At 47.8% G+C, this 13,350-nt stretch overlaps 1 protein-coding gene across 2 annotated transcripts; it reads left to right on the top strand.

Moving 5' to 3' along the window:
* Positions 1-279: 279 nt before the first annotated feature.
* Positions 280-13,173, top strand: mical1 (microtubule associated monooxygenase, calponin and LIM domain containing 1). Of its 2 annotated transcripts, none has more exons than XM_011602797.2 (24): positions 280-437; positions 2,746-3,028; positions 3,606-3,813; positions 4,106-4,213; positions 4,308-4,403; positions 4,501-4,656; positions 5,321-5,421; positions 5,509-5,766; positions 5,889-6,004; positions 6,369-6,495; positions 6,687-6,765; positions 6,856-7,003; positions 7,150-7,352; positions 8,141-8,247; positions 8,472-8,528; positions 8,601-8,838; positions 9,340-9,407; positions 9,766-10,516; positions 10,591-10,700; positions 10,768-10,881; positions 11,362-11,455; positions 11,808-11,901; positions 12,048-12,121; positions 12,237-13,173. In XM_011602797.2, exons 2-24 carry the CDS (start codon positions 2,771-2,773, stop codon positions 12,428-12,430), a joined length of 3,759 nt encoding a protein of 1,252 aa, XP_011601099.2. In that variant the 5' UTR covers positions 280-437; positions 2,746-2,770; the 3' UTR covers positions 12,431-13,173. The 2 variants fall into 2 exon arrangements, with proteins under 2 accessions (XP_011601099.2, XP_011601101.2); XM_011602799.2 differs by lacking the exon at positions 280-437 and adding an exon at positions 1,911-2,561.
* The last annotated feature ends 177 nt before the right edge of the window (positions 13,174-13,350 follow it).

Below are 13,350 nucleotides of genomic sequence, written 5' to 3'. Positions count from 1 at the left end.
TAGTTACACTTCTCTGGGTCAGAGACAACAATAGCGCACTCCACTGTTGCACTTCCTGCCATGCTAAAGTAAAGATCTCTCATTTCCCCTTAATTGCTTTGTGCACGTTCTAGTGCGCAGGTGAGTTTTAAGAGATGTAAAAGAACCCACTAAAGTCGCCCCCCGCCCCCACACCCACCACCCGGGGCCCCCAGCGGCCGCGCCTGCTCTGGGGGCGGCCCTGCCGCCACACCTACACTATAAACCCTCCGTGATGTCACTCGCTGCTCGCGCTGGTTCACGTCCAGAAAGTCCCGGAAGAGGCGCGCGTGGTGTGCGAGCGCTGCTGCCACAGACACGAGAATCCAGGTGAGCCTGCACGCGCTCTCCGACTTACCTGTAAACAAAGGAAGACCCGTCGCCAGGGATGCAGCTCCACAGACAAAGGCTCTAAGACGGTAAGGGCAAGATTTAGAAGGACCGTTTGGGTGTGTTTGTACTGATTATTCACGAGGTGCGTGTAGAGATTTGCTGAAACTGTGACATCATCCCTGAACCTGCCTGGGTTTAAATGTGCTCGTCACTTCTTGAGAAGGCAACCTGCTCCGCCACCCCCTCACATTTATCGGCTCCCTCTTATTTTTTTGGAGCCAGAAAAGCTCAGGAAAGTTTTTGCGTTGCTCTCCAAACCATCCGGAGAGGAGAGGAGAGGACCAGCAGGATCCAGCAGCATCCCGCCCCAGCAGAGCTCATCTTCGTCTAAGGTGGTGCATCTCTCTGGTGGGAGAAATCTGGACAACTTCCCCTCAGAGTAGCCTGTTTTGGTTGTGCGTGAAGCTCCTTTTAACTCATCTCTGCCAAAATTGCTCAACATTTGCTGGGCTGTAAGTGCGTGTCTGTCTGTACATTTGTCCCAGATGACGCTTCAGGCAGCGCCGCACTTTCCAACTATATTTAGAAGCATCCAAATGATCCTTTTCTTTTTGTTCCAGTGCGGCTGTTTGTGAGCTGAAACAGAAAAAAGCACAACATCATAAACGCGGCAGCATCGTAGATGAAAATATCTCCAGTTTCTTGGAGTTATTTTTAGTTTAGACGACTTGTCTCGTCTTTACACTTTCTCCTTGATTAACCGGCCTCTTGCCATCCGGCTCCATTTGACAGCAAACGGATCCGATCTTAACATCCTTTCAGGCCAAAGTTCTGCGTCTCCTGATTGATTTAAAGGCTGATGAATGACGAGAATTGTCTTTATCTTGTATGTGTTTTACCATATGTTCCTGTCTAGAGAGACAGGATTGTTGTTTGTTGTTCCGTTGTACTCTCAGGAGCCAGTCAGGCAGGGGGTGTTAAACACCCATTAGAAACGGGACATCATGGTGGGGTTGATGATCTTATTTGCATAAAGAATGGGAACTTTGATCTGGCCACCTGGGAAGATAATGGAAAAGAAGGACTGTATCAACACCAAATGGGACTGAAAGAAGAGGACGAGGTCATCCCAGCAGAGGAACTGGATTGGATTGTATGAATATTGAGAATTTGCATGTGTGTTTCTATAAAAGACTGGGCCAAGGGATAGTTAGGTGGTCAGACTTCATGCCCTGGCAATGGACTCTGTTATTGCAGGGTTATGAACTGGCCCGGAGCTCTGTAATATTTGTATCTCTAATTGGTTCTATTGTTAAATACATTTTGAAATTGGTATTTTTCTTCTTTGAGTCTTCATTCAAAGAACACGTGGATTAGCAGCTACATACGAGAGGTATTGCGACCCAACATGAGAGAGCACTCATGCTTTGAAAGCACTTGAAGAGGTTTTAAATGTGGACGCACTAACTTCACACGGAAAGTCGTGCACAAACATGCTGCATGCTTTGGCTGTGACTGGGCTGCTGTGGGGGGGGGGCACTGATGCTGAGAACTGCTCTTGTAGGCTTGTGGTTGCTGTCAGGAAGTGATGTGAACATGTTGGTTATGGGAAATAACAGCTGCACTGTTAGAGCCTCTCTGTGTGCTGGAGGAGCAGCTTTAACGCTTCTTGACTGATATTAACATAAAAGATTAAAATGGCCGTCGCAGTGTGCTTTTAGAAGCGGCCACCTTAAGCAAATGCCAAGATTTTCAGTAGCTATTGTCTAAAAGCGTGAGTGCAGCCACAGCGAATACTGCAGACTTTTCATCCTGGTTGCCAGAGCCTGCTGTGATTATTCCTGCTGTAATTATTCCTCTTTAACTCAACGAAGCTGAAGCGGTTGAGACCCAGAGGAGACGCCACTCCAGCCTGCTCAGCATGTGTCACTCTTATGTGTGTTAACAGCAGAGTGATTGCTGGGGTTTCCCCACATTTGCTGCAGTGTCACTCAGCCTCTCGGCTCGACCTTCCTTCCTTATCTGGAGCTGTTGAACATTCTCATTGTTGTGACCGAATGTTTCCATGAAGTCGTAAGGTTCGCGCCGAAGCTTCGGAACACGTCCCGAGGCACCGGTGACACGGCCGCGGCGGGGGCGGCGTTCAGCTGTCTTTAAGGAGACAGACAAAGAGACCCAATAAGGAAGTCGGTAATGAGTCAACAAACCAGGTGACAAAGAAGCGTTCAGCCTTTTGGACTATAATTACATAAAGTGTGGACAGGACTGTCTCCCCAGGACAGACTTTATGGTCTGAACTACCGCTATAAAACAGGAAGCTTTGAGCAGTAAACATCTCCCAGGGATTTCCAGGTAGGAAGCTCTTAAATGACGACGTCCCCTCCTGTTTCACAGTGAACGGCGGTAACAGATCGGCTCCATGGCGAACCAGGATCCCGTCAATCCCGCTCACACTCTGTTCGACCTGTTCGTGCAAGCCCAGAGATGTGTGGACGTGAAGCAGCACTTCGCCGAGCTCTGCAGGCAGCTGACCCTCAATCCCAAAGACTTCAGGAACTTTTACAGCAAGTTAAAGGAGAGACTGAACTACTGGAAGGCCAAAAGTCTGTGGACCAAGCTGGACAAACGGGCATCCCATTCAGAATACCAGCAGAGGAAAGCCTGCATCAAAAACAAGGTACTGGAAGCCTCTGTGGTTCTACCTGACTGGTCTCAGGGCTTAGCTTTCAGGAGCTAATGCAATTATCAGGAGTTAATGACAGAGTTGCCCTGATATCTGATTTACACGTTAGCTTTTAATTCCTGATGTGGGCTTTGTCATTTAAACGCAGCTGCTCTGTTGATCTGATTTAGCGCTCTTGCTGTTCAGAGACGCGTTCATTAGGCTGAGAACTCTGACTTTCCTGACCACACACTTGCTCCCACACGCCCCTGTGAGCCCACTCTGGGATAATACCGTCTTATAATATCGTCAAGCTTGTTGTTTAATATTGTTGAAGAACGTAAAAGATTAAGTTGCAAAGATGACACAAAGTTAATAAAGTGGCGCTTACAAAAATAGACGTGCAATGCAATCAAATCAGAAGTGAAAGAACTGCGCCTCTTGCAAACACACCTGAAAATCCTGCAGCACAAAGGCAGCTTTGGTTTCTGTGGCTTGTCATTTATCACACTTGTGGAGCTCTGCTGCAGCATTTTTCTGCTGCTTCCTCATCTCATCTGTCCTGGTCTCCATCTCCCCTTCGCTCCCCCAGTGTCTGGTGTTGGGCGCAGGGCCATGTGGGCTACGGACGGCCATCGAGCTGTCCTTCCTGGGGGCTCAGGTGGTGGTGGTGGAGAAGAGGGAATCTTTCTCCAGAAACAACGTTCTCCACCTGTGGCCCTTCTCCATTTCTGACCTCCGTGGGCTCGGAGCCAAGACGTTCCACGGAAAATTCTGCACCGGATCTCTGGATCACATTAGTGAGTGGCTGTCTGTCCAATGTCTCCTAAACATTTGTGGCCAACATTAGTGTTCCTGCCCACGTCTGTGCACTCTAAGGTTTTAAAATGGATTTAAAGTAGCTGCCTCAGCATTGTGGGAAAACAAGATTTGTCCTTCTTTTTAATCAGTTTAGCTCAAAATATTCATTCGAACTCTGCTGCTTCTTTTTTCTTTTTCATCCACCTCCACAAAGCTTCCTTGTCCTTTCTTAAATGATAAATAGGCTGGATTATTTGGTCGTGACTCACCGTAGCTCATCTGTGTATTCAGGTATCCGTCAGCTGCAGCTGATCCTGTTAAAAGTGGCGCTTCTCTTGGGGGTGGAGGTGCACACCGGGGTGGAGTTCCTGGGCCTGAATGAACCCTCAGGAGAAAATGGTACCGTTATGTCGATTACCCGCTACTAGCATCAGCTTTTCCTGATATTTATGGGGGAGGAAACTGAAGTGAAGTGTTTGCTGTTGTCTGACAGGCTGGATGGCCAAGCTCAAACCTGAGACTCATCCTGCTGCAACCTTCCAGTTCGACGTCCTCGTCTCTGCAGGAGGAGGCAGGTTTGTTCCTGACGGTGAGAAAACATGCTAATTCTAGCCAGGGCTGATTGCACGTCACAGCAAAGACCACCACCTTCAGTGTCTGAGCACTGTCTTCTTCTATGCCGTCAGGTTTCAAGCACAAGGAGCTGAGAGGAAAGCTGGCCATCGGCATCACGGCCAACTTTATCAACAGGAAAACAGCTGCTGAGGCTCAGGTGCCGGAGATCAGCGGCGTTGCACGGATCTACAACCAGAAGTTCTTCCAACAGCTGCTCAGCGAGACGGGTGGGTACCAGGTTCTCCTCAATTAGGACCTTTCTGACACTGTGGAGTCTATTTATAAAAGAATTACATAAAAATGTGAGTTGTCCAGGGTGAATTGTTTAATCTGAAACGTTCTAAACTTTTGAAAAGTCCATTTTTTGCTTTATTAAACCCTGGAGCCATGAATTAACTTTGGGCTGAGTGTGAGTGTGTCTGATCTTCATCCTCTTCTTCATTTGCTAACTCCCTGTGACAGCAGCTTCTCATACGAGCCGCTGTGCACAACCTTGAATCTGAGCCAACACTCAGCAGTTACAGCTGCCAAACAATAACAGCACGACTCTTTAGTCATCGTGGTGAGACCGCTGGCTTCATATCACACTGTATTCTGGAGCATGATAACTTAACAGAGGAAGCACAGATGAAGAAGTGGCCCTCACACATGGATTGATGGTGCTAAGTAGAGCTGTAGAAGCTTCTGAAGCACTCGTTGCTCAAAGGGCAATGTCAAACATGGAGAGACTGTTTTAATGTTAAAACCTGCAGTAATTGACCCTCAATCAGTCATTGCAGGTAAACTCGGGTATATCATGGAATCATCAGCACCTCTTGGACATGAAGATCATCCACAGCTGTTGTTTATTTTCTGTGTGGCTTAAGTCCTTTCCTTTTCTTTTTTTTTTAGGTATCGATTTGGAAAATATTGTCTACTATAAAGATGACACCCACTACTTTGTGATGACAGCCAAAAAGAAGAGCTTGCTGGAGAAAGGGGTCATTAAAGAGGTGAGCACCACATGGCTGGTTCATTAGAAGATGTGTCCATCAGAAAGAGGCTCCATGACTCATCAGATATCATCTCTGTATCTGCAGGACCACAGCGACGCGGAGCAGCTGCTGGCTCCTTCTAACGTGGACTACAAGGCTCTGCACCTTTATGCCCACGATGCCGCTCAGTTCTCCACCGGAGGCAATCTGCCCCACCTCCAGTTTGCTCAGAACCATCTCGGCCAGCCAGACGTAGCCATGTTTGACTTCACCTGCATGTACCGTGCTGAGAATGCTTCTCTCATCAGAGAGAGGAGGGGGAAGAAACTGCTCACGGCTCTAGTTGGAGACTGCCTGGTGGAGGTAGAGGGCTTATTTAATGTATCCAGCCCAAATGACCTTTTTTATCTGTAAATCCCACATATGTGATAGAAATAACTGTGATACTGGACCACAGTGAGGCCTTTGCGCTCTGTTCTCTGCAGCCCTTCTGGCCTCTGGGGACAGGGATTGCTCGGGGCTTTCTGGCTTCTTTCGACACAGCGTGGATGGTGAGGAGCTGGGGTCTGGGGGTCCCGCATCTGAAGGTCCTCGCCGAACGGTGAGCCTGATAATCCGTCAGTCAGTTGATTCGAGCCTGAGCAAGATGATGCAACACCCAAGGTGTTGCAAAGGCTTCTTGTTGCTTCACTTCCTGCTTCCTGCTGTTTTTCTCACCATTTCTGTGACCTTGTTTCTGAGACGAATGAGGATTTTAAATGAGACTAAAGAGGCTGGATTACACCGCAAGATAAAATGGGAACACGTTGTGAGCGTAAGCCTCATCAAGAACATCTTCCACCCTGAGATAATAGGCCGACGGGTTCTTGTCCTTGTTCTCTGAATGCAGAAATGTGAAAATGAGGTGATGAGAATAAAAAGATGTTTGGGGCACCTGAATAAAGGTTTTCTTCACATATTGACAGGGAGAGTGTTTATCAGATCCTGTCCCAAACCACGCCAGAAAACACCAGCAAAAACTACGGCAGTTACACCATCAACCCTCGGACGCGCTACGTGACGGTGAACCTCTCCTCCATCCACACCAACCAGGTCAGAACTCTTTATTTATGCAACACTGGTCTAACTTAATCCTCTGTGTTATTCATAGATGCAGATTGGTATCTAGCGGTCATCTGATTATATGAGATAATTATATAAGTTTGTCTTGATGTTTTAAACTTTAAATGACTGAATTGTGGATGCTTATATGATCCATTAACATTTCTGACTTTTTGATCCAGGTGGAGCACCTTTACGAAGTAGATAAATCCAGTTCCCTGAGCAAGAAACAGAAATCCAGTCCGTCATTCCAGCGCCAGGGTCAGGAAGCCACGTGGCATTGTTGACATTTTGAATTTTCTCTCAACGTAAAACCACTGAAATGCGGATCGTCTTTGCTCGCCTCCTCAGATTCAGCCAGCGGCATTAAGGAGTTGCTGGCCTGGTGCCAGAAGAACACGGCAGGTTACAACAAGGTGAACGTCAACGATTTCAGCCAATCCTGGAGGTCAGGACTGGCTCTCTGCGCCCTGGTCCATCGCTTCAGGCCTCACCTGATGTGAGCTCCTCTCTTAACATCCGCTTTATTTATTTGACACTAACGAGACACTGTAGCGTGCCGGCTAATCAAACACTTTGGCGTTTTCCAGCTTGCAGTGTCAGGTTTCGTTGTTGTGATTAATGAGCGGTCGGATTTATCTGCAGCGACATGTCCTCTCTGGACGAGTCCAACGCTGTTTACAACAACCAAACGGCTTTCAGCATTTTGGAGAAGGAGCTGGGCATCCCACCCGTCATGTCTGCCAGAGACATGGCCAGCAACAGCCAGATAGACAACCTGTCTATGGTCTTCTACCTGACGCAGATCCAGGAGGCCTTTAATGTGTCGGCAAAAGCTAAAGCTTCTGGTAGGTCTTATTTGCTCATTCCCGTTTCATCTGTTTGCCTCAATTAGTCTTTTTTTTAAAAATGATTTGCATTAATTTTCATTTCTAAAACTAGCTTCTTGTATCAGCAGCTTACATAACCTGGTTGCCTGGAGACCACACTGTTTTAGCATCACATTTAATGTGTTTGGTGTCCAACTGAAGCCTGTTTGCTGCTCACCAGTGAGCAAAATTGATGCTGTCTCTTTAAGATCCTGCTACCCAGAATCCATTTGGCTTAAGTGGCTAGTGCTGTGCTCAGAGCCAGCCGCCACTGGTTGTGCTGCACTAAGCAGGCACAGAGGCAGGCAGAGCAAACGCTAACGGTGAGGACCTCACGTATTTAGGAAGCTGCTTCCAGTTGTGGTAGAGGAGGACGTTTATCGGAGTCGAGGCACCGTTTTTGGGGTCTGAGCGAGCTGACGTGGGTATGATAGGTGCTCTTGGTGGCTGTGGCGCTGGAGCTGCTGACTGATGTGCAGGCAGGAGGGAGCTGTCACACTGTTGTAACCTTATCTGGGTGGGAGTGGGAGCGCTGGGGAGTTTTTTCAGGGAATTAAAAAGTTGGACACATCTGCTGCTGCTGGTGTGACGTGACAGAATTACAAATCACCTGTATACATGTGTGTCCTAACGGCACGTAAAAGGTGCCGTAGGAATATGTTTAGCATGTTTGCAACCAGTCCAGCAGGAACATTCCGATGTGTCTGCAATTGTAGCCAAGCTCATTTCTTTTCCTGACATTCTTCTTTCATTTCCCACTGCCACAGAGCCTGCAGACTTCCTGCCACCATCCAAGCCTCTGACTCTCTCCCAGACACAGTCGGCTCTCTTTTTCCTGACCAAGCTGAAGCACAACTCTCTGCAAAGACGCAAGGTATCCCCACGGGCTGGGTGTTGACACGGCCTGAGAGGTGTTTAGTGAGGCTGTTTTCAGTGGCCGACTCTGGCCTAAGTCCAGTCCGAGTCTGTGCGTCACCGTGACTCGTGCGCTCTGTTCTTTAAAGAGGAGTGGCATTTGCTGCTTTATCTGAAGGTGTGGGTGTTAGATGGCCACCTGATCCACTCATGGGTTGGTGAGGATCTTTGTTTTCTCTGTAGGAAAAGTTTGCATCTGAGAAGCAAGCGAGAGAGAAGAGGATGGGAGATGACGATACCGTGAGCTTCTTTATTTTTTGCTCGCGTCACATCGTGCTGCTTTGATCTACAGATTGACCTTTTCCCTCACAGACGTCGAAGCCTCTTCCGTCCCCCGAGCTCCCCCCAGTGCCAGCGGCCGCTTCGGAACCGGCACCCCAGCCAGAAGTTCTGATGGCCAACAGTGAGGAGTGTTACTTCTGCGGCCAGAGGGTCTACGTGCTGGAGCGCATCAGCGCCGAGGGAAGGTTCTTCCACCGGAGCTGTTTCACGTGCCACCAGTGCGGCGCCACGCTCAGACTGGGCGGCTACACCTTCGATCCGACCACAGGTGAGGACCAGGAACCCTGGACTTTGGTCCCAATGTTGAGTCAGGATAAAAGCCTTATGGGGATCCAAGTTCTTATTTTAAAGGTTTTTGAGTTTATAGGGGCGTAAGAGTCTAAGCATCATACTTTTTCCCTAATTTACACATTTTTTCATCTCTACATGCTTCTCTTTTCACTTTTGCAATTTTCTTTTTTACTTCTTTGCCCAATCCCCAAAATATTCAAAGTAGACTGGTGGGATTTTTATGTCACATCAGTTATTTTTAATGTTTCTCAATGAGAGGCCACTCCTAAATCAGGTTTTAGGAGTGTATGAGATATGTGAAGCAGCTTGTATTTATTATTTATCAGTGTAATTAAAAATTTGTGTCCACCCTTTTAAAAAGGGGTTCCATTTAGATGGAGAGGAGATGAATGATTTAAGGAGTCAGCAGGGTTTCTGTGGCGAGCATGTCTGCACACTTCAACTCTCTTTATTCTTCTGATCTGTAATGTTTCCTCAGGGAGGTTTTACTGCGAGCTGCACTCTGAAGAGCTGGAGCTGGCAGACGGAGCAGAACCCTCTTCTGAGGTAGGTCACCGTCAGAACCGCTCCGGCTGCTCAGACTCCACACTTGTCAGACTTCATGATCCTGTTGCGTCAGACCGAGTCTCCACTGATGGAATTGTTTGTGTTTGAGAAGCCTGTGGATCCAAACACACTAAATTTTACAGATGCTGTTCAATATACTGTACGCTTCAGGCTCACAAGCTTGTATGAAGTTTAATTTAATTTTATTTTTAATTTAATTTCACAATAATGATGTTTTTAATAGGACCAAAGATGGTCTTTTCTGTTGTGAACCTGAATGTTTTTGGAAGAATCTTCTAGTCACCGAGAGTTTGAACTCTCTGAATTAGGTTTTCATTGATGTTTCGTCTGGTTTCAGGTTATTAAAGTACCTCTCAGCGAGACAAATGAGGAGAATGAGCGGTCCAGTGACGATTATACGCTGTCTCCATCTGATGAGGAGTACGAGCACACCCTGGACAGTGGTCCCTCTGCTCGCGCTGAGACACACGCTGGAGACCCTCAGAGCTCAAACACTCCTACAAATCCTCCAAAATCTGATGACAAAGAGCCTGAGGAGCCTCCTGCCAACGATCCGTGTCCAGTCCCGAAGCCTCGTCAGTCGTGGCAGACCACACCCAGTCCCAAGCCTTCAACCCCCACAGCTAAACCTCGCACGGTTCTCCTCTTCAGCCCCTCCACCCCAGACAAACAGCCTCCAGCTGAGGGTTCGAGAGCAGATCCAGATTACCGCCCCAAACAGTCACTGCGGAAGCTTCAGCTGACCAACGAGGAGAAGACCCAGCTGGTCAACCTCCACAGCCTCAGCGCCGATTCTGACTCTGAGACGCCCGGTGGCTCCTCCTCCTGCTCCTCCTCCTCCGCGACAGCAGGGGGTCCCAGCCCTCCCAAACCACAGGGTCTGGATGGTCAAGAAGAGGAGGGGTACTGGAGCGGGAGCACCGCTGGTCATATTCGGGAAAAGAAGACCCGGCGCTGCTACAGGAGGAAAGAGATTCCGAGCGGACAGACTAGAGTTCGATCCAAGTTTTCCCCCTGGAATCTGTCGTCTCCGAGAATCAGCAGAGACACGCGGCTCAGCGTCCTCGCAGATCCTCCAGCCAGAGTCGGTAAGTGGGATGTTTTAGCTCTGCTGGAGGTGGTCTGGATCGACCAGAAGTTTTTCAAATTTGTTCTTCCCCAGAAACAACATTCAGACGTGTTCACAGTCCTTCTGAAGAGGGCGTAGATGGAGACGACGACGATGACGACGACGAGACGTTTGAGGACGATATTGACTTATTAAATGAGAAGGTAAGAGGAGCACAGCCTCTCTTTATCCTTGCGTAGCACAGACATGAGGCTGAGTCTTTGTCTGCAGTTTCAGAAGGTACCTTCAAACCCTGCCGAGGCTGAGAAGCTGGAGCTGATGAAGATGAGGACGCTGGAGCGACGAGCAAAGACGAATGAATTACAGCGTCTGCGCAAAGCACAGGTCAGAGAGTCGGAGCGCGTCCATGTTGTATTGAGGCCAAACTTCTCCTGCTGAACACACATTTGGACATGAATCTACATTATTAAAGCTCATAAAAATGGCAACACACTAGCAGATAAATTCGTTGTAAAATGCTCACGTTGTCTTAAATATTTCATGTGGGTGGATGTAGAGACCCCTTGTGGCTGATGGTGACAACTGCATCCTACATAAGCGTTAATTAGAAGTTGCTTTGCTTTTATTTCACATTTGTTGCAAAAGAGAAGATTTGGGACAGTTTAAGACTTAATCTAAAGTGTTTTCTTGTTATATCCAACACCAGTTAATCTGATTCAATCTGTAAATGAAGAACTTTGTATTTCGGAAGCTTCCTGCTGCATTGTCATAGCAACTGCACCAGTGTAGCAGCATGTGTTCTGTAGTTTGTTTATGATAAATGAGGATTAGAACTTTAACAGGTTCATGGTTCTCTCTTTTCAGTCCATCCAGAGAAGGTTGGAGGAGATCGAGGTGGATTTTAAGGATTTGGAGGAGAAAGGTGTCGTGTTGGAGCGAACCCTGAGAGGAGAGGATGGTGAGACTCCCCAGTGTTGTTTATAAGTGTTCAGTAAACTTTAAATAAAGTCAAATCCATTTTTCCCTCTGTGAGCATCAGCAGGGTATTAAAATGCAGCTTTTGAAAGCAAACCCAGACCTTAAATGATCTGTTTCTGATTAAAGAACAGCAGTTCTGCTTCAGAATCCTTCATTTGACACTGAGACGCTGGTGTGCTTGTAGTTTGTATTGTGCTGTAATCTGGAACACAAACTTTAGCTGAAATAAAGGCCTCTCTGTGAGGGCATTTTCCAGCCACGACAGAAAAGTAAACATCAAGTGTTGACGTTGAGGTTGATGGCGTTTAAAAGGGAAACTCTTTGCCTCTCAGCCAGCAGCGGCTCCCCCGAGATGATCGAGCACTGGATCGAACTGGTCCTGAAGAAGAACTCGCTGGTTTCTGAGGAGTCTGACCTCATGGTGGCGTAAGTGAGGCTCCTCTGCAGTAACTCGTGTGTTTGTTCAGGGGTGAAGACACGGTGGCGACCGGTCTGTCTCCTCCAGTCGGGTTTTTCTTGTTTTAGCTGCAGTTTGTGACGTAGAATCCGCTCAGGTTTGTCTTCTGCCTCAGGTCTCGCCAGCTGGAACTGGAAGACAAGCAGAGCGCGATGGAGCTGGAACTCAGGAAGTTCATGGAGATAAGTGGTGTGTAGTGTTGATGTCCTGATTGCATTTCGAGCCTTTTTAAGAGCTGCTGAATGTGGTAAAGGTTTCAGCGCTGAGCCTCGCTAACAGGGTCATGACTGTGTTTGTCTGCCAGAGAAGACCCCAGAGCAGTGTGCAGAAGAAGAGCAGATCCTCCAAAGGCTGATCGAGGTGGTGGACATGAGGCACTCTCTGGTGCTGTTCCTGGAGGAGAAGAGGCTGAAGGAGATCAGTGAGGAGCAGGAGGCCTTCTGCATGAGGGAGGCTAAGCGCCACTCCAAGGCAGGAGCACAGGTTCTCTGGGAGTAAGGAACCGGCGTGGGCTTGGTGGGTTCCGCCCGTGTCTGACACTATTTCATAGACGGAGACGTCACACGCACTCATCCAGCTGGGTCAGAGAGTTCAGGCCAACGTTCCAGTCGGTCCTTCAGAAGGAGGAGCTGCGTCTGTGGCCTTGAGCGGATGAGTCCTGGGTCAACATGTGACCCGAACCACCACGCAGCTGGTGATCAGGACCGGCTCTTGGACTTTGTCTGCTCTGCAGATCAGACCCGTAGTATTGTGATGTTCTAAAGGTATTATATTAGTGCTGCTGCACACGGTGACCTTCACATTTCATAATTCTATTTACTCTTTCTATCATGAAGAATTCTATAAATATTAGAGACATGACGGATCCAATAAAAATGTTACACATGATTTCATTCACTCCCATTTTCTTTGATGGATTTCATATATTTTGTAGCACTTCCTGCCGTGTTCTTCCCTTGACGCCATGATGAATGGGTCATCTCAGGGGTTGACCTGTGAGTCTTCGATGGCGGCCTTTAAACTACCCGCTGCTCTTCTAACTGCTGGTGTGTCATATGGACTCTGGGGAGTGGATGGATCCAAAAAGTAACTTAAACGCCATCACTCTGTGCAGGTGTTCTTCATGTGCTCACACAGGTCTCCACGTTTGTGTGGGCGGGGGGGCCTTATGTATTCATGATTCAGTTGCATTCTTTCTGCCAGCTGACATCAGTCTATTAAATAAAGTTCACACACTTCGATGCTGACTTTTTTTTCGTCCTGCTTCGTGTGTGGTAACGTGTCACTTCCTGGTTCCTTGTCTGTTGGTACGATGTGGAAAAACCTGGATGATCCTAGTTTGACATACCAACATTTAAATTACACAAATACAGTACTGGAATTTGTCACTGATATTTTGATCTGCTAATTGCTCAGGA

Source organism: Takifugu rubripes, chromosome 3, assembly GCF_901000725.2.
Source record: "Takifugu rubripes chromosome 3, fTakRub1.2, whole genome shotgun sequence".
Lineage (NCBI taxonomy): Eukaryota > Metazoa > Chordata > Actinopteri > Tetraodontiformes > Tetraodontidae > Takifugu > Takifugu rubripes.
Note: the sequence above shows the minus strand (reverse complement) of the source record. Positions and strands in the feature narration are given on the sequence as shown.